A 27,051-nucleotide genomic window follows, 5' to 3' on the forward strand; every position below is an offset into this window, starting at 1 on the left:
TTTTTTTAACAGATTTTTGTTCTACTGGCACACCATGTTCTACCCAACATTCTCTTAAAGTTTTTTAATGCAGTTTTGCTGTTGATTTTCTCGCTTTATTGTCACTTATGTACCTAAGAACTTCCATATGATGGTGATAAAATGGCTGATGTCAATTTTCACAGTCAGGAATGGCTACCTTGAAGGGGTCCCCGAGTGGCTCATCCAGTTAAAGCACTGCTGCTAGGAGCGTAGGATGAGTCACACAGCTTGGACAGTTTGCGTCGGGGCAGTGCAAAGAGGCTGAACTTCACTGGGAACTCCGAAGGGGGTGATGGGAAACCGGAAGGGATTCCTTCTCCTCATTCCGCAACAGCAAACCCTACTAGCCAGACACCAAGCACATTCAGAGTGAATAAAAAGCAGGGCTGATCTCTGTTCTCCGGGATTGGTAGCCTGCCCACCTCTGCTTTGGATTGCTTGGCGTAAAAGCGATTCTGGCTTTAGGCTTGTGAGATCAGAGGATGCTCACACTCCGAATGTGTGTGCTGTGTGATGACTCGCTGCAGTGAGGATAAAAAAAAAGGAATGGCCACCTTGCTATGATTTCAAAGTCTAAAAATTCTCAGTATGGTTTGCTGCATTGCGATGAGGGGACTCAGCAGTACCTGATGATTTTGCCTCCCTAACCCTCTGGAGCACCAGAGTCAATGCAATGCTCCCTGGTGGAATTCCCAGCAGATACATCAGTCTTTCTTGCTATAGTCGTCTCAAATGAAGTCATTTATCCAACCACATGACTGTAAGAGGTAACTACCATCGAATACATCACCTTTCGGCAGCTGTGGAGCGATCGTCAAAACCCTAGATGAAAAAGCATGGACAGGATCATCACAGTGATTGTAAACAGCAAGTGTTGTGTTGGATGAAGCCCTTCTGTTTCAGAAAAAAAGACTGACCTCTCCAGGATATGGCTTAGGTGATAGCATGTTAGCGCAATTAATTTATAAAAGGGCCTGCTCAACAAAGAACACTTGCAATCTCAGTTCACAACATTCACTTCAGGTGCTTTGGTCAAAGAGAAATATTACATGTATTGATAATACAAATATTACATCATTATAAATATTACATGTTGCTTACATGTCTGCCATTAAAAAAAAAATTAATCTTTTTTTTTTTTAAATGTGAAGTGAGTGCTGGTCTTGTTACACATAAGTGCAATTTTACATCACAGGATTGTAAGCCCCTCTGAGACGTCATCGCTGGAAGTAATATCCCTGTTAAGGGAAAGAAAATAAATATTTTCAAGGTACTACATTCCCCAAGCAGGAGAACACAAAACCTAAATATTTCATATCCTAAAAGACATATAAGCACAACAGTACCCTCCTGTGAAAGGGTGGCGTTGCCAAGGAGACTCAGAGACCATAAACCGCCGTAGTTAAGCCCTTACATGCACGTTCATTTACATTTAACATATAACACAAAACAACAAAAACTACACTGTCCACAACAACGTTCTTTCACCAACACAATTCTAACTAACACCCGTGATCACCCTGTGTATACACCTGTGGCTGGAGCCTTAATTAATCATTTAATCATTTATTCAATTGATGACTGCAGTCACATTCCCACGTCTATTTTTGCAGGGAGGAATTTAACTCCCTCCCAGCCATCCAATACTCCCCACATATACACACCCGTACACTGACAATGCTTTCACTGTGCCGTGCTGCCACACCTCCACATCAGGAGTTACCAGATATTTGGTACTGATCTGGCCTTTAGGCTCGATGCTGCCAATAAACTGTAACCTCCGGTAATTTTCTCTGTGTTGTGTGTTATTGCTAAATAAACTAACCATTGCAACTGGAATGACTAATGCAGTACTGTATTTAATTACTTTTACTCTTCGACATTTCCATGTTAAATCTCTCAGCAGCATTAGGATTCATGCATACCCAAAAGTACACTTAACACCTGATTATTAGTCTCCATTTGTGTCTCAGATTCAGTTCTTCACAATACAGCAAACTTGCAAATTAAAAAGAGGGATCAATATTTAATAGGCAGCTGCAGTGTTGACTCCAATCCCGGTGGTGTTCATAATGCAGTAAGCAAACAATCAATATCCCTGATTGGTGATGGGCAGCCAGAAATGTTATTAAACTCTTTATTTACTTGCAGCAGCTTTGGTGCTGTAAAAGGGAGATTGACATGCTTTCATTAAAGGACATGGTGTATTTTCAATAAACAAACACCACAAATGGTCCAAAGCACTTGTCGTATGATAACAACAGGCCTGATGGAGTGAATTTATCTGTGAATGAAATTAATTACAGTAAATAATGGAACCAAAATATACAGCAGTTTTCGGCTATAATCTAGCATTATACTTTGGGGGGCCTCTATTAATTCCTTTTCTAACGCACATTTATGAAATACAGAATTGTTATTAATAAAGGTGCCGTACCAAATGATAGCCTGCCAGAGAACAGGTGTAAAAAAATATAAATATATTAAAATAATATAATACAGGAGATTTGCTTAATGCATTATACTTTCTTTTGAATAACTCAAGTGCTTCTTTTCATGTTGTATGTGGAATGTGAATCCACAGCCCAAGAGTATGTTGTTCCTGCATGCTGGCCTGATGTCATCACTCATTCATCCCTTTCACACATGGTTAACACTCTATTATGTACTATGGTTATACTGTGCTTTGCACTATAGTATAGTTAACAGAACCATAGTAAATACTACAGAGCAAACTGAGGTTATAACCATAATAATAACTATATATTTTTTTTAAATATTTTTGACAGGGTAAAGTCCCAGTTTAATGACAGGTAAGTTACAGTGTTGCCTACTGGTGGCACTCGCTGTATCACAGCAATAAGTGCATGGTAATTAGTGAATCAGAATGTTTTACATGTAACAAACAATATGTACTGCTATTATCTGAAGGACAATGATGACACATCACTGAACAAGTAGTTACACCTTGAGTAGTCCACAGGTTTGTTATACCTTCACCTGGGGAACTTTCTTTATATTCTTACTTTCGAGCATTAAATAAATTACTCTGTCGAGCAAATTAGATGGTGTGTAGTTTTTTTAAATTTGTGAGCAGACTGGCTAGCCAAGGGCAACTCTGTTAATAAGTTTGAATGGCCTAGCAGAAAGCACAGTGCATTTCAGTACTGTACTCTCCTTACAGTCTGAAGAATACTGATGACTCATCACTACCTCCTCAAGGTGCCGCCTTGAGTACACAGTAACCCGGATGAGACCCTCTTGTTATGTACTCATGTTGTCATCATGTGAGTGGAGCTGGCTCCATAGCTCAGGGGTTAGAGCACTGGTCTTGTAAACCAGGGGTCGTGAGTTCAAATCTCACTGGGGCCTAAGAAGTTGCTTTTTTTGAGATTTATTCTGTATGTAAATGATACATAATTTGAGCAGTAAATGAGAATGTCTCTGTTCCATCATTTTTTTTATTTGTTTTGAATATTTTTGAAAACTTCATAGTGTTGATCAAGCAGATGTCAGTCATCAAAAGTTAGACCAAGATTACACTGCTAAGTGTGTATTGAGCTGATACAAGTACAAGTGTACTTTGAACCGATCAATAAACTACGATGAAAGCAACTAACTAGAATCATTGTGAAGTGTTTTCCAACTTTAATATAACCTTTTAAAAACAGACACATGAGATGGAAGCTTCCAATTAAAAATAATTACTTTATTTAATTATTAATCTAAAGTTATCCATAAACAAATGTTGCAGAACCCTTTAGAAAGTGCTTAGGGTAAAAATAAAACAATATAACCCAAAAACCTGGCCTTGCTCGCATTTTCCACAATTGTATGGTAGGTCTGACCTGAGAGTCCATTTCTAAGGGGTAAATGTCAGTTAAACTAAAACAATTTTAACAGAAACAAACAAATCACATAATTCATATGCCTTATCAAAACATGTAACCTTAAATAAATTACTCTGTCGAGCAAATTAGATGGTGTGTAGTTTTTTTAATTTGTGAGCAGATTGGCCAGCTGAGGGCAACTCTGTTAATAAGTTTGAATGGCCTAGCAGAAAGCACAGTGCATTTCAGTACTGTACTCTCCTTACAGTCTGAAGAACATTGATGACTCATCACTACCTCAAGGTGTTGCACCTTTACACAGTAACCCAGATGAGACACTCTCGTTATGTACTCATGTTATCAACTGATGATTGGAGCTCGCTCCATAGCTCAGGGGTTAGAGCGCTGGCCCTTATAAATAAGGGGTAATGAGTTCAGATCTCACTGGGGCTTTTTTTGTAATTTATTTTGTAACTTGCTACATAAATTGAGCAGTAAATAAGAAAGTCTCTGTTCCATCATACTTCAATAGGCTTTTTAAAAATAAATGTATTTCTTATTAAATAAATGACACAGTGAATTTGGATGTGTAGTTATTAGTTACAGCGGTTGTAAAGGGACCAGTGTACAGGGGTTATAATAAAGCTGTTGTGTAATGTTCCAGCAGGTGGCGATGCAATGCATGTTTTTGTTAATAAAGGGAATAGGGTTGGCTGATTACACTATGTAACACAAACCTAAATACAGTATAATCGTAAATCTCGAAAAACTACTCACCTCTAAATCTTTTGTAGTCATTTTTGTATTACTTTAGTATAAATACATGTTAATTTGGATTCATATGTTGTTTTTTTCTTTATGTGAACAAAAAAACACACATTTGCCCGTTTCCCCATTGGAAATAGTGATATTTTGAAATATCACTGTCCTGGTCACAAAAGCAAAGTCTATGGGGAATAATAGACATTTTCTATACTTTTGAAGCATAAGGAATTAGGAAATAACACTTACTATCCAGGAACAAAAAAAATAAATAAATAAAATGTTACACAGTGTTATCCAGGGCTGATGTGTATACGTCTTACCTGTTTACCTGTCTTACCTGGACAGCACTTTAACTAGAAGGGTACATAAGTCTCAATATGCAGTTTAAAAGAAAAGCATGCTACAGCAAACATGTACATTCACGTTAAAACATCCTGGTACTACATTAGGTTTAAAAAGTTCCATGCTTTAATCTCCTTGAAATCTTTTTGCACTTGTACTTTCTAGGTCGTTCTACCTCAGCAATGTCTTTTGGTTCACAGAACGTTACTGTCTGAAAGCAAGTCAGTCAACAGAGGAAGAAGGTTAATGACAGAAAAGAAGCAGCACAAACTCTGGGAACAATTTCACCCTCCTGGAAGTGCAACACTATCTTGCAAAACTGCACCTTTGAGAATTATATAATGAATAGGAATGCATAAGGATGTTTGGAGTTATTTTGTTAGCTACAATCACTTCATGTGAACCTTTTTTTTTGCCTTTTTTTATGTGCGGTTCTGTAAATGCCATACATGTATACATACATCTTTAACAGAAAAATGTGACAATAACATAGGCTATACAGTTACAAATGACCCTAACCTTTCAGACTATATCTCACTCACTGTCCGACATTGAGGCCATATTTCAGTAAGTCTTGACTGCTGTAATTTCACATTATGAGCAATAAATGAATTCTGATCTCCCATACCTCCTTCATCAAAAATAGATCAGAAGGTGAGTCAACGCATTCCAATTTAAAACTACACTTCCTAGCTGCAGCTAATAAAAGACCTACAAATATACATACAGTATATGATAGCCACCCACATCAACAGGCATCACATGTGTGGGTATCAGCCAGACAAGAATTAAAAAAAAAATACATTGAAATGAATGGCAGGAATTTAATATGACACCGCCTTTCCTTTGTTTCGCTCATTAACATTCAAGCAGTGTCATATACCGCATTGCCACAGATGGTGGCACATCTGTGCTTTAAAAGTATAAACTCAATTTCTGTCTGTTCATCTAAGAGACTGCTTTTTGGAGTAGCTTAAATTATTTATTTATGTATTTATTTATTTAATTTAATTGATCTATACAGTTCTTCTGAGAGGCACCTTCATGTAGTAATGAATCAGAAATAAATGGTTTGCTAGTTTTAAATAGCACGCATCCACGATTAGTGAGCTTGCATCAGTGTGGCTGGCATTACATTTATAAAAGTTAACTTGCGTGGTAGGAGCATTTACAAAAGCTTTGTGAAGGTATGGCAGTGCACAGACTACTATAGTATGGCATGGTGAGAGCATGACTAATAGGATCTATTAAACCATGCACATACCTGTTTATTGTATCTCATTATGTGTGTTTGGTATAATTCTCAATTGCCTTTTCTGCTAAAATCATCATTTACCAGGCTTACAAACTAATGTCCTTTTTCACCCACAAGGACTGCATCAGAAAAGACCTAAAAGGTGAATTCCTGATGTGAGGTGGTTTTAGAAATAATCCCTAGGGGTGTGCACCTGTGTTTCTTTCTGTTCCAGTTTGTTTCTGTTGCCAGCAACTGAGAGCTTAAATGGAATATCTTACAAAATGAGTTACAGATGCACACCCCTTGTGGTCATTCTAACCACCTTATTTCAGAAAAAACTTGCTTTCATGTTTTTTTGGAAAAAGACACATTGGTTCGTAAGTGTGGCCACACCTGTGATTGCTGGCAGGGACAGATTTAACCCCATGCCTGCCAACCTTACATTTCCACACACACTTTACATTGGCAGGGCTTCTGCCACAGTAAGCTTAGCAGAGAATGATCTATACAGCAACAACAATAGAAATTCACAGAGGATACACATGAACAGGTAAGCAATTCTTATAAAACTGCCGATGATGATGGTAAATGATACTGTTGGCACCATCTCCCTGCTCAATGTTGCTATCCAATTACATTCAGATACACGCCTTTAATTAAAAATAGATAAAATAGATAAAGCCTCCAGATTGACTGTCTCCATAAAGCAAGGAAATAATGCAGGTGTTGTCATTTATCAATTGAATCTGCTGCTATGTCTAACAGCATAGAAATATTTCCGTATACTCAAAATATGTTGACTTTTCCATAGACTTGGAAACACGCAGCATCATCCTACTTAAACCTTCTGCAAACCCCTGGCTGGAGCAGCGATGCTATGCACCATTGCTTGTTGTCAAAGTTGTTCTCCCTGTCCTGTTCTTCCCATTGAAGTGTCCAAAGTTGTCAGCTGTGACAAATGATTACAAAGTGTGTGTGTGTGTGTGTGTGTGGGTGTTGGGTGGGGGGGGGGGGGGGGGGGGGGTGTGTAGCACTGTTATGATGGGGGGGGGGGGGGGTTGGGGGTGGGGGGGGGGGGGGGGGGGGGGGGGGTGTAGTCACTGTTATTTATTCATTGGACTGACCAGGGGACTAGGGGCATAAGGGCAATCTAGGAAAATTAGCACATAGCATATTTCAAAGTTGAGCTCTCTACTATTGAATGAAAGAAACATTGTGAACTGGAGATGCCTTTTTAGAAGGTAACAGTTTTTTTCAAGGATCGTGGTTTTCCAACCATATATTAATTTACTCTGCTTTACTACACTCTAAAATGCTTTCTGCAGCACTGCCAATATGAGATTAGTACTGTATATCTGAGGAGAACCATAAGAGATTACAACACACTGCCATCTACTGGAGGAAAAGCACTGGCACAGCTGATTTTTGTACAATAATTTTACACTCTTTACACATTTAAAGGAGGTAAATCTAGTAAAGGTATGTAAGAAATTAATATATACATGTTTCTTTCATGTAAATGTATTTACATCTAACCAGATCAATACAGCAATTGATTTTAACAAAATATATGACAATATACTTCAGAGGCATTTCACAAGGTGCTGCACAGATTAATCCTTATATGGAAATCAGTGGAAATACAAGGCAATACATGCAAGTGGATACAAAACTGGTTAATACACAGAGCGTGGCTAAGAGGAGTAACTACTAGTTAGGGCCATGCACTCAGTAGGGGGTCACAGGGATCAGTGCTAAGACCCCTCTTTCTTACCTTCATAAATGACCTAGACAGGAGGAGGACCATTAGCTAAAATAATTCAGACCGCATCAGATCTAGGCAGAAACTCAACAAATGAAACAACTAGTTATTAACCGTTTTTTACTATGTATACATCATTTAAGAAGGTAAATCGTACTGTTAAACTTATTAACAGATTTGAAACAGCGGTTTGGTGATGCAAAACTTTTTGCCATACCTGTATGTATATATAATCAAATATTTGCTGAAAATTTTGGAAACACACTTGGATGCGCCTGTCCATTTTGGAGAACAGGAACTCTATTACGTGCAATACAGGATGAAGTGTTGTATTTGTTCCTGTGTGGCTGGGCTAGCCTCTCCCAATGGCACCTATTTGTTTTATTGCTGGATTGGACAGCATCTCTCTCTTAAATACCAATGAGACCACGCCTGATTGATAATTCAAGGCACATGTATTAGCTTTTGTCCAATGTAAGGTCACAGAAGCCAGATTCCAGGAAGTCTTGCCCATGTCTTACGAATCTCAAGACACATGCCCAACAGTTTGTTTCTCAGACAACTGGGAAAATAAAACCTCCCTGTGACTTCACCCCTGGCTCTGTCTGACTCCTCCAAACCAAGCCAAAGATATAATGTAATTACACGGGCTGTGAATGAGAAATAAATCATTTCAGGCTTGTTACTGTCGAATAGAAAACATGATGAAATATGGGAACGTTAATAATTACCGTTCTAAATCAAGTAATCAACCAATTCACTATTAAGGACTGATCAGAATTCCAGTTCATCTTATGCTGTGTACAAATCCTGTGTACTTTCCAATGAATGTGAAACTTTTGGTATTAAATGTAGACTATGTCTAAATTGTTACACTTGTATAAATGTTATTTTGAAAATAAAATCCTTGCTCATATTATTATTTATTTGTTTTGCAAAATATGCTTGTCAATATCGCTGTCACCATGAAAATGCAGTAACAGATGTGTATTGTGTTTTCTGAAGGACAGATTCTGTTCATGATAATGAAAGGAAGGACCCTGAAACTGCCCCTACCCTAGACAGAGACTCTAAGAGCTGTGCGACTCAGACCTGTTCAAACTCTCAGTCTCATCCTCCCTTTTCAGGACAACAAAAAGACCCATGAAATGACACCAAGTCCAAGCAGCTGTTTCTAGAAGTTGCAGATTACAGCAAGTCACACAATCCGTTTGACAGGCTGTTCATTGACAGCCCATATATTTTAGAGCATTAAAAGAGATAGAATGGAAGATACATGGTGATGGGTCTGTGCTACAACCCAGGCTCTCAAAACAGATGTATGCAACAACAGAAAGTAATGTAAAGAAAGAAAGTGACAGAAGCAAATGTACCCCCAGCCCGAGGAACACTGAGTCAGGGTCGTTTGGGTGAGAATATTTGTGCACATTCTGTGGCCGCCTGTGACACCGCACATGGCCCTCAGTCTGCACTTTGGAACCAACGATTGCCAAAAATCTGGATCCTTAGTGTAAAAATTAATTCATTTGAATGTACTAAAATGAAATATATTAAAAAGTAGAACTTTATTTGTTTGGTAAAATAGAATCTGATTTCACCCTACTTTGTATCTTTGTGTGAATTAAAGCCTGATTAAACCTGATTTTTAACCCGAAGCCAGTAAAAATCAACACTGTCCCATAATCTGAACTCCTCAGTATAGGCATGGTATAGTATAGTGCCTCATTACAAAGCCTATTTTCCTTGTTAAACGTTTCTAGAGAAGGACCTTCATTATTGATCAGCCCTGATGAATGAAATGTAGTGTGTTCTGGCCTGAGGCTTGGATAAACTTTAAATATAGCATACCATGGTTTGGGGGGCATGTAGCTGGGGATCTCTAATTTCAAGTCAATGAGTTTCTAATTCCCTATTTAAGACCTGATCACCTGCACTCCCACTGTCTAGTGCAGTGGTTCCCAAACTTTTTATGCTGCGCCCCCCTTCAGAGATATTATTTTTTTTGCCGCGCCCCCTTTTCCCCTTAGTAAACAGTACAATATTTAAATAAATATGATTTTTCTAAAATAACATATTGTGATGTCACGTGTAAAATGAAAGCAGGCTCCAGACAGGCAGTAGCTTGGTGCTCCAATTCAGCATTTATTAGCACAGGAAAAATGAACAATTAAGGACCACACCAAAGCAAAACAAAATAACAAAATCTCTCTGTGCTAAATTCCAATCTACCTCTCGCTCTAACTGAGACTGCCTCTCTGTCACTCACTCGCTCTCCCACTGCATCAAAATGTAATTGTTTCCCAGCCAAACACTGTAAATTAAACTGACTGTACTATTGTTATTAGTAGTTTTGTTATTACAGTATATACATATATACCACTACCCTTCGACCAGACATTGTCTTGTGGTCTGGATCAGCACGCCTTGTTCATCTGGTAGAGTTAACAGTGCCATGGGAGGATGCTGTGGATGAGGCGTGTGAGAGGAAGAACCTTCAGTATGCTCAACTAGCTGCTGAAGCGGAACAGCGAGGATGGAGAGTCTGGGTTTACTCAGTGGAAAGGGGTTGTCGAGGATTTGAGGCACACTCTACAACCCGGTTCTCAGATATGTTGGGTTCAGTGGCCTAGAGTTGCATCGTACAATAAAGAATTTATCTAAGCAGCAGAAAGGAGCAGCAACTGGCTGTGGTTGAAACGGAAAGATTCTGGATGGGGATCTCAAGCATAATAGAAAGAAAGCAATGTTGATGTACACACCATACTTCACACTGTTAAATGGAAAAAATGTTTTATGATAATATATATATATATATATATATATATATATATATATATATATATATATATATATATATATATATATATATATATATATAAAAAAATACAAAACTGAAAGATCATAATTGGATAAGTCCCCACCCCTGTGAGTTAATACTTGGTGGAAGCACCTTTGGCAGCAATTACACTTGTGAGTCTTTTGGGATAGGTCTATACCAACTTTGCACACCTAGATTTGCAATATTTGACCATTCTTGTTTACAAAACTGTTCAAGCTTTGTCAAGTTCCTTGGGGAGCGTTAATGGACAGAAAGATTCAAGTCATGCCACAAATTTTCAATTGGATTTAGGTCAGGGCTCTGACTGGGCCACTCAAGGACATTTATCGTTTTGTTCCTTAGTCACTCCAGTGTAGCTTTGGCTGTGTGCTTTGGGCCGTTGTCATGCTGAAAAGCGAACTTCCGTCCTAGTTTCAGATTTGTGAAATGCTTGGGATACTGTTGTCACATGCACACTTTGACCAGTCTTGGCCATAAAAGCCTGTAGCTCTTGCAAAGTTGCCACTGGCCTCTTGTTAGCCTCTCTGATTAGTCTCCTTCTTGCTCAGTAATCCAGTTTGAAGGGACGGCCTGATCTAGGCAGGAAGGTGCAATACACCTTCCACTTCTTAATAATCGTCTTGGTCGTGCTCCAAGGGATATTCAAGGCCTTTGATATTTTTTTTTATACCCAGCCCCTGATCTTTGCCTTTCAACAACTTTGTCCTGGAGTTCTTTTGAAAGGGCCTTGGTGCTCATGGTTGAGTCTTTGCTTTGAAATGCACTACCCAGCAGAGGGAACCTACAGGAACTGTTGAATTTATCCTGAAAGCATGTGAATCACTACAATTTTAAAAAGGAATTATTTGTTACAGCATGTCCCACAACCTGAAGTGCCTTATTGTGCTTTCATAAAATGGAATTGGCGGTTTTTGGTTTTAAAACGGAATTTTAAATGCCGCTGCGCATTCATGTACCTTTCTGCCCGTATGTATTAAATATTCTCACAAAGCATGAAACGCGGGAGTGCAGAAATAAAGGAGATATATTACATTATACCTAAAAGCCTGGGAGCAGTAAACAATTATTTTTTGATTATACAGAACAGTATTCTACTTTATTATTTTTATTTACCAGTCCGCAATGTGCTTACCTGTAATTAGATTAGTCTCTATTCTCTGCCTGAGTGAATGACTGACAGACTATTGTTTTCAATCAGCCTTTTGAAGGTGATGTCTGCTTGCCAGCTGTGCTGCTTTGGTCAGTCGATTAGCATCGGGACTAGTGAAAATAAATACCAGAGACTGTGGAGTTTTACTACGCAACAAAATATGGAGTTGATGTTTTGGATCAGATGGCACAGAAGTATTCCGTGAAAGCTGGCTCCCGACGGTGGTCTGTTCAGCTGTTTTACAATGTATTGGACCTGTAGCTATCAACTCCTGGGTACTTTACAAAAAATGCACGGAGAAGAATTTACCAAGGAGAGAATATATTTTACAGTAAGCACATTTGGAAGAGGGAGACTACCAAGCATGTACCAACAGCTGAAGCTGGCAACCCCATTGAGAACCACAAGAGATGCCATTGTTAGGTTGGCAAGTGCAATAAAACTACATGCAGCTATGCCCTGTGCAGAAAGGCGGCGTGGAGAAGCGCATTATCTGTGTTGATTGTGAACAGCCTTAAACTCAGGTAAGAATAAATAAATAATACTTTTTTTTTAATATAACTTCTTGTGTATGCTTCTGTAAAATGTTTTTTTTTTTTTTTTTTTTTCCAGGTTTATTTGTCTATGTTGTTCAGTTGTTTCTGCTCATCTGATAATAAATCGATTGCTGTTGAAAAGTAAAAAATGTATTGCTATCATTTCAGTTTTATAAATATGCACAGTGTTGTAAACCGATGTCTGTTCAGATGTTTATTTATTTACATTTTTTTTTTTTTGATTTGTAATATATATTATTTGCTTCGGTTGTTCAGATGTTTGTGGCGTACCGCATGAGTTATTTTGTTTATTTTGTCTGACAAAGAGATAAAAGCAATATGTTTTCTAAATGATTACACAAAACCGGCGCTTCTACGGTCCTTCTAGTGTTAAATACTCTATCCTGATTGGCTAAAACAGGTCACATGGAGTATTCCCATGGGTTGAAACTTTTTTCAAAAAGGGGCGAATCACTTGTAGATACGTAGTATGTAGTCCAAATTTTGAAAAACACAAAAACGGTAGCCATATTTACATTTATATTAATAAACATGACAAACCACATTTAATATATCATTTTGAAAAAAAAAAAAAAACAGTAGCCATATCTAAATTGATGACTGACGAGGTATATCAATTTTTATTTTTTTGGGAAACCAAACTCTGAGAATTTAGATTGCACCAACACTTATTCAAGTGGTGAAACAAAAATAATACTGCCTGGGCATCGGGTGTCCTTTTTATGCCACTGGCCTAGTATTTTAAATGTAAACAACATCTTTGTTGCCACTGGAAACGGTACCGCAAATCTGGCATGGATAAGTCACTACTCCCGGACCGTGTTTAAAATGCAATTGTTTTAAAAGGAGGCGGTTTGGAATAGGAAATTCTGCATATTTTACATTATACAGAAGATAAGGGTCGCTACCGAAACTCTTTGGATTCCCATGATGCACCGCTTCGACATTGACGGAAGAAAAGGCGTGCTTTACTACAGAAAGCGAAATCAAAAATTAAAAAGCTTTTTTATTCTCTGGCATAATGTTTTTGTTTTACTGATGTCATTGTACGTTCAATAAAGATAACGATCTAACTTAAAAAAAAAAAAAAAACTTTAAAAAGACACTGTGCCTTTAATAAAGCATCATTCAGGCTAGACTGAAAGCATTGCCCCCAAAATGTCCATTCATTGCCAAGCTATGACATTTCAATCCATTTGTCTTATTTATTCAGTTACCTTGGGGACAACAACCTCTGCTGCAGTTTTAACAGCTAAAGGACATTTCTCAATCCCGTATAAGGCTCAGACTGGCTCATGTGATGTAACGTGGAGGCAGGAGTGTATTTATTCCAGCTGCCAGGCACGCCAGCACGTTTTAGGGAAAGCCTCGAACTGCTAGGAGCTCACCAGACAAACAGACCGGGATATTTAATATTCTGTAATCCACTATGGGGAAGTCAGGTAAATTCATTTTTATATCAGGTTTTGTTTTACTGCGAGGCCTTACACAGTTTAAGCTTGGATTTTTAAGTCATTTGTCAACTTAAAAAATTATATCTGTTAGTTTATGCATGATTCAGCTTGCTGCTGGGTGGACTGTGTCAGAAGAGATTGGAGGAGCGTGCCACACGGAACTCAGTCAGATGGATAAAAGTGAAGCAGAAATTAAAAACCAAAAAAATGTAATAACAGTTTCGTCACCTGCAGGCCTTGGTGTGTTTATTAAAGCTGAATGTACTATTGTTTAGTTGTATATAATTTAGATAATGCATATTTTGTAGTTTGAATTGATTCTGTGAAAACCACAGAAGTCTAGGGGGGGGGGGGAGACAACATTTGTAAGGCTATTTTATATACATTTTGTCATGCGTGCTTGTGCTGTGTATGTGCAATTTAAACAGAGGTGTAATCTACTGTGTCCTCTCACTTTTTCAGTTAGGGGTAATTGTTTTAGAACAACCCTCTCACCCCAGCAACCACCCATACCTCCCTTGCTTCTTGGTAACTGTGCATTATTCTGAAGGGGTCTCTCTCTATATTTATCTTTATATAAATGTCAGCATTAAAACAGCATTCAATAAACAGTACTGTACAGAGGGTGTGCCATTTTTGGCCACGACTCAAAGGGCTATACTTGCAAGGATGTGTGAGATAGAATAGTAGATTATGACTTAAAGGTTGTTGTGGTTTTTTTTTCTTTTTTTTTAAGGAAACAAAAGTTCACTTATTTGTAATGCAGATACAGATTGCAGTGATAAAAATGTTTCTTAGTAAAATTCCATGAGACTTTCCCATGTCTAGCTATAGTTCTAATCTTGATGCATCTCGGAAGCTAAGCAAGACCTGGTCAGATCAGATGATTGACCTTAAAAGGACAATGGTTGTGCAGTGTGAGAGTGCAGGGAGCTCACTAGGGGGTCAGGACTTGGTCAAAGCCCCAGCATGCTTTCCGATTTTGTATTCTAATCATCAACCATTAGCATGACAGTAAACACATTGATGTCTGGTGTGGTTACCAGTGTCACGTGGGTCAAATTACTTGTTGATTAGTGACAAAAAGAGGGGTGGGGAAACGGTGACAATTGCTCTGCATTGTGTTTTGGGGTTGTATGCGAATAGTGAAACCTCGAAGACACACTTGTTCGAGAGTACACTTTTTTTTTTTTTTTCTCTGTAAAGCAGAAAGGACAAATGCAGTTTTCAGTCTTGGTCTCCAGGCTCAGCTATACCCATTTGCTCCATGGTTGACAGACTGAGAGAAAGTATAACTATATAATGTGAACAACAATTCTCTCTCTCTCTCCCTATATATATAAAAACACACAAGCAAGCCATTAGAGTAACTGTATATGTAGTGCCTTGGTGTGTTAATGTAATCCATATTATGATAAAATGATCTGTAAATAGTACACAACAAATAAAGAATAAATGATAAATATATATTAGTCCTAATATAAAAATAGTAAAACCTGCATAAAACAGAAAGGGCAAATACAGCGCACAGCCCCCAGTCACAGCTATACCCCTATGTTTAATTTAATATACACAAAACGCTCAACACACACGAAACACACGAATTAATTTAGTATATTATTATTATATTATTATTATTATTATTACGAGTTTGTGATAAACAATTAATAATGCTCAAACACTATTGTGATGTGTATATATAATATATATATATATATATATATATATATATATATATATATATATATATATATATATATATATATATATATATAATATTTACAGGCCAAATTTGTCAAATAATAAACGTTTATTTTTAACCCACTCGTGCAAATTGACAGGTCTTCAGATAGGCCTTATCCGGAATAATATTATGTATATATAATATATATATATATATATATATATATATATATATATATATATATATATATATATATATATATATTAAAAAAAAAAAGTTTTATCGCACCCAATGCACGTATTATATAAAGCTTGCAAGGTTTTCAGGCTGCTTATCTATAGTGCACGTGCCTGGTACATTCATTGGTTAATCTACTAACCAATTACCTGGAGCTGTTAACCTGCACCAGTGTGGATCTCTTTCCACCTGGTCATGCTAATTAAAACACCTGTTGAGTTGATATTGTTATTTAGAATCCTTACTGCTAAGAACATTAAAATGGATGCTTTCCCAGCAGTGCCTTGCTGAATTACTTGTTTTAAAAGACTGGCCTGGGAACATTCCCTGCCTGCCTTGGTTAATGTCAATGTCTTAGATAGTCTTCATTCACTCAACCCCCATAGGAAAAGACATTGTTGGACTTTTTTTTTTTTTTCTTGGAGGATCTGTTCTGCATAAACTGTTTATAAGTTGTGGGAGGGACAGAGGAAGCATGCAGTTTGAAAGCCAAGCTTGATATAAATTGTTCCTTTTGAGAAGCACAGGGTACCCACAGAGGGAATTCTTGAAGTAAGACCCCATTGGGTTCAGCAGAGGAAACATACAGGCTAGGGAGCAAACAACCTTTCTCTGTATCCTAGTCTCCTGGAGCTGGTTTTTCAAAACTTTAGTAATTGGATTTGTGCGTTTGATCTGGATTGTATTGTGCAGTTGGGTAATGTGATCGGGATTACTGTGGTCCAGATTTCTTTTTGGTAATCTGATCGCACTTTTAGTCGCGATTAAATATTGCAGTTGGGTTTTTCAGAATTTAAAGAGGAGATCAGGATTACATTGATCCAAAATACCAGCATTATTATGATCCTACTGCAGGGGTGGATTTAGCTTTTAAATCATAGAACATCAATATTTTGTATGAGTTGTCATAGCAAATACACGCTATGTCCAAATAGTGTTAGAATATAATATTAACATATTTAAGTTTTGTATCCATACCAGCAAAAAGGAAAACACATATTTAGTGGTATAGCTTTTAATAAAAAATAAAAAAAAATGCATAGCCTACACATACTTCTTCACTTAAGCCTCCTTAAAGCTTGTCTGAGAGATGCTGAACCCCTGACCGACGAGTAAGATGTCTAAAAACACATCCTTTTTTCAAAAGTTTTATTTAATTTTGATTTTAGTTAAGTGCTAAGTGGGAAAACAGGCAAATGATACAAAATGTATATTCCAAACCCAAGTCAAGGTTGTGAGGGCATTTTCAATATTATGCATCTTTATTTGTGGCAGCTATTTATTTTCAGCTATTAAATAATTGTTTTATATTCATTTTATTTTCCACCAAAGCATCGAAGCAATTTGCTGAAGAAGTTTTGAGAGCCCACAATGAATGCAGAAAAAAACACAGAGTTCCGGTCCTGAAGCTCAGCAGCAAACTCAACAGAGAGGCACAACAGTAAGTTCAGCAGCCTGATTTTAGCTGTGTGCTGTGCTGTATGCTTTCTCTTGCTGCATGGTTGGTTGTAAGTGTGATTGGGCTGTTTTTGCAGGTATGCAGAGTCCTTGGCCAGCACCAGGGTTCTGAAACACAGTGCGGAATCCAGCAGGGGTCAATGTGGAGAGAACCTTGCCTGGGCTTCCTACGATGAGCCAGGTAGGTACAGTACCTTGACATGGCACTGCAAACTGATTTGGTATGTCAGGCTTGTGTGGGTTTGGGGGAGTGGGGGGAGCTGAAGAGTCCATCTACAAAGTCTGTAAAATTGTTTTGTGCTGGAAATCATCTGAAAAGGTGCTTATGATTCCAATACAGCCATCCTCACTGGGAGCTGTTTGACAAACACGGCTCAGTCAATTCTCTCTGATTTCCTCTGTGCTGGTTACCAGTGATGAAATAAAATGAAGCTCATTGTGATAATAGAAACAATATATACTGTGTAAGCCAGAGTGAGCCAATGGTGACTGCCGTGACTGGTCAACATTCAGTGAGAGGTCAGTCTTAATTACCATTCAAGAAACCCATCATTTGGAGGTAAAATTAATAACAAACATTGCACCCAGCCATTCTGAATTGATAGTAAATGATAACATTAGAGAGACCATGTGGGAGGGTGTGGGAAGTTCACTGACACAGGAGACAGAAGGTTGGAGTTTGAAACGCCACTTGGGTGCACTGATTTATTTTCACCACAGGGAGGCACGGTTGCACAGTTAAAACCCAATACCAACAATGGTAAAGGGTTACAGTCCACTCTTGGCGCACACGCAGGTGCCCGAAATAATAAATTAAAACAGGAGATAGAAAACAGGAAAATAAAACACTTAACAAACTACAAATAAAAGATGCGTCTTCCACAGCTAAACTAGCAGTGCCCGTCTCTGATACGTAATTAAATCAAATGCAGCGGCTGCCTTCTGCAGCGGGGCTTGCCTGCCCTTTTCCCATTCCAAACACTGTTGATCTGTATTGTGTACTCCAGGTTTTCGTAACCAACTCCTGTGGTCGTATTTCCTAGAAGGGCAAGAAAGATGAGAATAGAGATAGATAAAGAGACAACACACCCTCACCCAGCCTCTCCGAGTCATTGCAGTGGTTGACAGGCGGATCCTACGGGGCTCCCAACCTCCTCCTGCAGGATCATATGTGCGTCAAATAGCCAGCACAGATCGCAGATTAATGCTGTATGTTTTGAAGAGGGGAAAACAGTTATCTAGATAGTCAGTTATTATTAAAACAAACTAATTGTACACATTATCTTGATGCTCTGAATTTTCTGTATGGTCCCGGCCAAATTTAGCTGTCACTTTTTGTAAATTACTACTTCTAATACGAGCTCGCTTAGCGTGAATTTCCTGTTTGTGCAAATTATTTTGGAGCCCCTAGGGAAAATAAATTAATGGCCCTAGTTCGAATAACTTAGTGTAAAGGATATTGGTAAATGTATTAACCTGCATCCAGATTAGCACATCTGTGCTGTTCTGGGACTACTAATGCTATGGTGCATTTCAAGAAAAAGAAGGATGTTTCTGCAGATTTCAACATTGTCGCAAACACTTTCTTAACCATTCTGAAAAACCAGGCTACAATAAGTCTTATGAACAGCAAACTGCAGATGTAAGTCTTCAGTGTTTCCTATTAATCAATACCCTGATGTTCAGGACACCTTACTTTTGTGGTTTATCAGAACGGGCCACATAGGTTTCAAGTCCTTTTCATTTGAAATGCATACTTTTTAAAAGTTTACTTACAATCATATTTTCAATAAAATACACAGTACTTTTAAATGTACAGTACTTTTCATTGTATTGTAGTTGAAATTTGATTTGTGTTACTGTAACTTCAATAAAAATGTACAGTATGCATTTGGCCCAAAAATACAAATTACTGATTAGACAAATTGTTTTGCTTGTCCCTTGAAATTCTTATTAATGAGAGATGACTGCTGAGAAACCTTTTTTTTTTTTTAAATCTGTGGTTGTAAAAACTTACCATGTGTTTTCATTCTTTCAGGGAAAGAAGTAGCTGAGAGATGGTACAATGAAATAAAAAATTACAATTTTAACTGCCCTGGATTTTCCTCTGGTACAGGTAAGTTTCATCCGCCTCTTGACCTTAAAGTGATTGTTAGAGAGGTTTACCAAGGTCTTAATATCTAGTGGAACAAGTTAAAAAAAAACAAGCAAGATCCTCTCTAGAATAGTTCTGTAAGCTGTAGTAATAACAATTTCATCTCAAGTAGTTATAGAAGGTATAGAGCATGCTTACAGTTATGTGCAATTCTTATTCAAACAATCTGAAGCTGCTTCCAGAGGACAGGATGTGGCATCTCATATAGTTCCTATTCTAGCACACCAGCGTTGGAAACACTTCTTTTAGATACCTAAGTGTAGGGAACTGTTACCAGGGTACCAGGAGGTCACATTCTATATAAGGACGATTTAATGAGGATAGGAGACAACATCAGGAACTGACAAGTACAATTGTGTTGTGCTCTATGTCTGTGATTTACTCAATGTGGGATAAATGTAACATGGTTCAAGTAAAAGCAACATAGTTCAACATACCAAAGTCTTAAAATCAAAAACTGGAAAATGTCAGTAATTTTCTTTGCTGCAGATGTTAGCCAGCTGTAGCTGCTGCGGCTGGGGTGTTAAAGGGGACCACAGGAAATAGCTCGCACAAAAAATTACAGAGAAAGCATGGTGTAAGGAACATTTTGAAACATATAATTAGCCTCATTTGTTGCTCATCACCAAAAATAATTAATAGATCTTAGATAACATGCATTCTACATGAGCTTACTACTACACCCAAGCCAAAACCTCGTAAACCTGCTTTCTTAGGTAGCATTCAAGGAATTCTAGTTTAGTTTAAAGTGGGACATGATATTTGTGCCTGCAGCTTTACAACAGGCACTGGTGAATCACTTTGGGTCTGACTTTCTAGCAAAGACATTGCATTGAGGATATTCCATTGATGAAGTTAAAAACAGCACTCTGTCTACATTCATGAGATATTCTGTTATGCAAGTACAAAGCATAGAAACGAAAGAGTGTTTAAACCTAAATTAAAATGCTGAATTCAGGAAATTACTTTTTTTTTTTAAATCAAGCTCTTCATCTGTTTAGCAAAGCGATTCACCCAGTCATTCTGTCAAAGTATTTCAATGAATACAAGATAGATTCCAAAATGGGATCCAGTATGTGATTCACTCTGCTGTAACTTTAAATACTGAAAAGTATTCCAGTGCTATAACTCTCAGTAGGTTAATGTTGACATTTTCTAGCTCCTCCAGCCCTGGTATTTGGTTTATTCATTGTGCTAGTAGGAGAACTGCTGGACGTACTACTTAATCATGATGAATACAAACTGAAATATTCTTTGCTCATAAATATTTATTCAAAATAACTGAGGCACTAATTAGAACGTTGCAGTAGGGTTTATTTCTCGTAGCAACCTCCTAGTGATGGCAGCAAACCAAAGGAGGCAGCTGCATCTTGTTGGAAGATAAATGTAAGCCAGAATCTTTTGTACAAGTAAAATATTGGAATTGGGGTGAACGAATCTGAATGGGGGGGGGGTTAATTTTAAATGTCATGTCCATCATTTTACATCAAAAAAATTAGACTTGAAGACATAATGCCGGGTACTTTACATTGATAAAAATTAAATTGATATAATTGCACATAGAATCCACTGAATTATTTGATTAACATTTATATTATACATAAAACACTGCAGGACTGTAGCTGGACTATAATTGTATAATATAGTGCACTGAAAGAGTTACCCAGTTGACAGCTGGGGCCGAGCATCCGTGTGAAGAAGCAGGGGTTTTGGAACAGGTGTTGGTGTCATCTCAGCAGTGCTTTATATTCTGTTCCACGTCTGACCTCCGTAGGAAATTGTGGGACAACTGTGTCCCGGTTGTTTTAGAACTTCTGGTAACTGAATAATGCAGCTGAAGAGCAGCCTTCAGTGAACGCAGGCCAGACTTTGGCTCCACATTGCTAAATGTGTCAGCAGTCCCAAATCAGGACCCACATCGCTATTGTCATCACACCAACTGTTCAATAGACTCAAGTCAGGAGAGACAATGTTAATGAATGCCGGTGCCCTTTTCTAAAGTCTTAAACTGGGACAGTTGCTGTGGGAAAACAGCAATCGCACAATTTGCTTTTAAAAAAAAAAAAAAAAAAACAACAACTTTGGCCTAGGAGAATGATTCGGTGAGAAGGGGCTGGCAACTGTGAGAGCTGAGGAAAGCTGTTTTTTTTTTTTTTTTTTTTTAAATGTTGTTGACTGGTATTTATTTTTAAGAACATAAGAAAGTTTACAAACGAGAGGAGGCCATTCGGCCCATCTTGCTCGTTTGGTTGTTAGTAGCTTATTGATCCCAGAATCTCATAAAGCAGCTTCTTGAAGGATCCCAGGGTGTCAGCTTCAACAACATTACTGGGGAGTTGATTCCAGACCCTCACAATTCTCTGTGTAAAAAAGTGTCTCCTATTTTCTGTTCTGAATGCCCCTTTTTCTAAACTCCATTTGTGACCCCTGGTCCTTGTTTCTTTTTTCAGGCTGAAAAAGTCCCTTGCGTCGACACTGTCAATACCTTTTAGAATTCTGAATGCTTTTACAAGAGTGAGACAGGGAAATGCATTGTGTTTTTCAGTGAAGGAATCTGGACTCTGGCTAAACAGGCTCATGGTAAAACCTGGAATAGCCTGAACACTCTTGTGTTTTATTTTATTTATTTATTTATTTATTATTTTTTTATTTAAAAAAAAAAAAAAAAAAAAACTTTTGCTGCTCAAATATGTTGTAGATGTAGGATATGAGAATTTTATCTTAATTCAGTCTGAGTTCTTGTATTTTAGACTTGAAAGTTAGTGCTGTGATTGAGCTTTTACATGATCTCAGAACTTGGAAGCACAGAACTTAATCAACCCTGTCAAGATGAGTAAAGGTTTTTTTTTTTTTTTCAGCAAACTCTTATTACAGTTGAACCTGTGGTGCGTTCATTTACAAGACAATAGATCGGATACCACAGAGCGAGGAGAGGATTAACTAGTAATAGCTGAGATTGTAGTGTCTGGCACTGTCCTTAATACACTATTTCCCAGCCCAGGCATGAAAGGGAAATGGAATGAGAATGTAATTTGTGGGTAAGGCATTTTCTATTACCTGCCATTTCCTTCATAATCATAGTCTTATAACTACCATAAATGAAAATGCTACAGTGCTGAATGAAAGCACAAATAGCACATATCACAGAAAATGGGAGAGTGTAATTATCAGAACCCCCATCCCCTCCACGCTGCCTAGAAAAAAACATCTAAAACCTGAAGAACGACATCCGTTCATTTTAGAAAACAATAATACAGGGGTGGCCAATCCTGGTCCTGGAGAGCCACAGGGTCTTCTGGTTTTCGTTCCAGTTTCATGGTATGGGCAGGGATAAGCTACAGACAACGAACACAATTGCATTTTATCAATGGCAATTTGAATGCACAGAGATACCGTGACGAGATCCTGAGGCCGATTGTCGTGCCATTCATCTGCCGCCATCACCTCATGTTTCAGCATGATAATGCAGGGCCCCATGTCGCAAGGATCTGTACACAATTCCTGGCAGCTGAAAATGTCCCAGTTCTTCCATGGCCTGCATACTCACCAGACATGTCGCCCGTTGAACATGCTTGGGATGCTCTGGATTGACGTGTACGACAGCGTATTCCAGTTCCCATCAATATCCAGCAACATCACACAGCCATTGAAGAGGAGTGGGACAACATTCCACAGACCACAATCAACAGCCTGATCAACTCTATGCGAAGGAGATGTGTCGCGCTGCATGAGGCAAATGGTGGTCACACCAGATACTGACTGGTTTTCTGATCCACGCCCTACCTTTCTTTTTTAAAGGTATCTGTGACCAACAGATGCATATCTGTATTCCCAGTCATGTGAAATCCATAGATTAGGGCCTAATGAATTTATTTCAATTGACATAACTTGGAGAAAATAAGGTTAACATTGAAGCAAATACAACTAGGTTATAAAGAGTTATTGCAAGTTCACACATGTAACACTCTCATCTGCATGCTCAACCCTATATTTTTTTTCCATAAATATTTGTATACGCTTTTTTTAATAACATACATGCAATCTTATAATGCAAACATATTCTCAAATATTTAACATTCATGCATGTACAGATCTAATCCCATACCCATACTTTCAGTGATAAGTATTACATAGTAGGAATAGTATCTGTCCATGTATTTCTTGTTTGCTTTCTTGAAATGGTGCCTCTTTCTCTCTCCCTTACCCGTTTTGGTCTGTCAAATGGTGCTTCTTTTTGAAATATTTTCAGCTGATGGTGCTCACGATAATGAAGGTAATCACTCAGAAAGGTTTTCTACAGGCAGCTGTAGCAGTTTGTTTGTAAAGTGCTAACAAGGACTGGAAATGATTTGGAGAGGAATAACACTGAGATGATTTGTAAAATGAGAGAGGAATCCTGCAGGGTTGTTAAAATAACAGACTTGAACATGAGCACTTTTATCAGGGAATGTAGACCCGCGCATGGACTATTTCTTAGACACAATGTGCCCGATTTTCCATTTTGGAAGTGTATTTACAGTATAATACACATACTATGTATGTGCCTGTGATTTGCCCATAGAGGGGATATTGGCCAATATAACGATTATCTAATAAAAATCTTAGTTTTCTAGATTTGTATTGCTGTAGCGGAAAAAAGAAATGCAGATAAACAGTTGATTTATGTTCAGAGTTGTGAAGCATACAAAAATTGTAGTTTAGAAACGCCAAAATGTGGAAATTATGCACTCCCCAAGTATTGTACACTACCCATATAATGTGCAACCAATATACGTTGAATCCACGTCAAAACATTAATATTAATAAACACAACAAGAAAAATACAACTTAGGAATACCTAAGATGCCTTTAAGTTTTGTGACTTCAATGAGTGTTTAGCCTGTTTTATGCTATTGACACGTTGGAGTAAATGGCTTTGTGAACTTCCCCAATCGTTGTCATTTTGCTAGCCACCCCCTCATTTAATTGTATTGTTTAACCCATTGTTATGTTGTAGCCTAGCTAGGTGAAAAAACTGAATTGCTGGGATCATGTGCTCATGCACAGTGTGTGATTAGCTTTTTCTACTAATTGCTTGTTATGTTAGTTATTGAGTGACTGGCGTGCAAGTGCACTACACGTACGTAACCATGGTGATATAAATTCTTGTTTTGAGTCCAAGAAATGAGTTAAGTATAGTAGCTGAACAAAGCTGGTTGTTAAGTAGAGACAGCTTTTGTGAATGTACATGTTAAATCTGTGTTAACAGTTGTTGCCATTAAGTATAGTTGCACAAAAGAAACACTGAGTTTTACTTGCTACACAACACCCAAATCAAATGAGCACGCACCAGAGTTATCCAGTTGCATTCCAAGTACATTAATGTAGTTCTAAGGAAACTTGGCAATTTTAGTAGCAAGTTCTATTTCTTGGATAAAGCAAGCAGTGACTCAGGGTACTATAGCTCACTGGAAGAATTCTTGCTATCGTGCCACAAGAATCAAAGTTTAATTTGGAACATAACAAAGAACATCAGAACTTGCAGATGACCTCTGCTGGGGAGATGAATTTAAACACTTTATAATGTCTTATGCAAGTGAGCCTGGTTCTTTTGTAGTGGTTAAGACATTCACTTGCTGGTTTGCCTATGCCTCTTAAATGAGGCAAAACACTGTCTACTGCATGCTGTTCATGCTACACAGGCGAAATCCTCCTGGAAAGTGGAAAATAGAAGGCAAAAAGATGTCTTCCAGATAGCATACACTGTAGATGCTCTTCACTGGCTGGTCTTTTGTTTCCTAATTTCGTGAAGACTGAGTGTTGTATAGATAAGAGGCCTATTTCCTGAGTCGCACATATTCCAAAAGTCAGTGTGTGTGACCTCATGAAGGAACTACTTAGAAAGAGAAGGAGTAACACTCTGCACACTACAAATTTTACCTTTTTCATATTTCTTTATGCCACCAGGACACTTTACAGCCATGGTGTGGAAAAGCACCAAGAAGATGGGTGTGGGGAAGGCAAAGGCCACTGATGGGTCCACTTTCGTGGTGGCGAGGTACTTCCCAGCCGGGAACATTGCCAACCAGGGACATTTTGAGGCAAATGTGCTGCCACCGAAGAAGTAACCAACAAGGGAGGAATTCAAGGGACGAGAAAGGGATGAGAAATGGAGACTGTAACAGAGGTGTCTTCAGGTTTAACCTCTTGTTTAATAAAACCAGAATGACACTTGAATCAACTTCTGTGCATTTTAAAGTAACTGGTTTGCATGTATGCTCCCAGGGGAACTGACAAAGTACTGAGATATATGTTATTAATACTGCTATGCAAAAGAAATACAAGGGGAAACTCCTGTCCTAAAGGACTTCATAATGACAGCAGGCATTGGATCTTGTGGTTGTTCCCTGTTCACAAAGCTAAGGCTGAATGTATTTTGAAAAATTAAACCCCAAATCCTCTCCAGGAGAAGTTGGGAGACAGAGTCAACGCTAAAGTATATTTAACAAGATTTTGACTAGTGTTTTGTTAATATGGCCCACTGTGAGAAACGTTTTTAAGATTTTTAGAGTAATTCATGTGTTCCTTGTTGAAGCAAAATTTAAGGCTTTGATTTTTTTGTTTTTTTGTTTTTTTTTAACATCTTTGTTTTTACATTTGTGACAGAAGTCTCTGATACAGTGTCATTTCCCATTTTAAGAGAAATCAAATTGAATTGTACAGGAGGAGATTTTTTAAAATCCATAATCATATTAAGACACTAATACTATTTTCTATTTTAGTTTTTTGTGATGCTACCGCTTTGCGCTCTGAAAATCCAGCTGTAATTCAGTAGTTTAGAAAATGGCAGTGCTAATTGTTTGTAAACTTGAGTGAAAAAGGAAACCAATAGGTTGCAAAATGACACAAAAAGCTTTTTTTTTTTTTTTTGTGGTATATGCCCTTTTACGATAAATTGGGCAACAGTCTCAAAGCTATTTACTCAGTCATCAGCACACATTTTTTCTGAAAGGAAAGAACGGCAATTACAATTCTAAAGTATGTGTGTTTTTTGGTTTTGCTTCTTTTTAAAACTTTTGGTAACTTTTAGACTCCTTTTTCCATTCTAAACAAATAAATAAATACAAATGGTGATTTGAGAATCTATCCCTTTTGTTTTTGAAAGAAAAAATGCTATTTACAATTCTAATATGAACTAAAGATATATAAAAAATACTGAATACTTACAAGACCCTTAATTAAATGTCTAATCTGTTTATTTCTGGTTTGGTAACTACTGTGTGCACTTTTCTGTTCAGAAAAATTATGCATTGACAATTTGGAGCTTTTGAGAATCTATCCCACTGTCTTTTAAAAAAAAAAAAAAAAAAAAAACCACTCTGTATGGGGGGTGTGTGTGTGTGTGTGTGTGTGTGTGCATGTTTACAAATATCTGTAAAAGTTTACACTAACCACAATAAAGTGAAATATTTACACTTGGACATTTACTGATTGTGCCAAATTTACTAAGAAATATGTTATATGAACCAACTGTGCATTAAAAAATAAAAACTAGCCTAATCTGTACTAAAACAGTGCAGC

At 37.7% G+C, this 27,051-nt stretch overlaps 1 protein-coding gene and 1 non-coding gene across 2 annotated transcripts; both read left to right on the plus strand.

The window, feature by feature from the left end:
* Positions 1-3,320: 3,320 nt before the first annotated feature.
* Positions 3,321-3,393, plus strand: trnat-ugu. Its single transcript has one exon. It is a non-coding gene; the product is annotated as a tRNA-Thr (tRNA).
* A 10,395-nt stretch (positions 3,394-13,788) lies between these two features.
* Positions 13,789-26,951, plus strand: LOC121312958 (Golgi-associated plant pathogenesis-related protein 1-like). Its single transcript, XM_041244975.1, has 5 exons — positions 13,789-13,945; positions 17,211-17,319; positions 17,414-17,517; positions 19,375-19,452; positions 25,438-26,951. Exons 1-5 carry the CDS (start codon positions 13,933-13,935, stop codon positions 25,596-25,598), a joined length of 465 nt encoding a protein of 154 aa, XP_041100909.1. The 5' UTR covers positions 13,789-13,932; the 3' UTR covers positions 25,599-26,951.
* Positions 26,952-27,051: the final 100 nt, after the last annotated feature.

The sequence above is a fragment of the Polyodon spathula genome, chromosome 3, assembly GCF_017654505.1.
Source record: "Polyodon spathula isolate WHYD16114869_AA chromosome 3, ASM1765450v1, whole genome shotgun sequence".
Classification (NCBI taxonomy): domain Eukaryota; kingdom Metazoa; phylum Chordata; class Actinopteri; order Acipenseriformes; family Polyodontidae; genus Polyodon; species Polyodon spathula.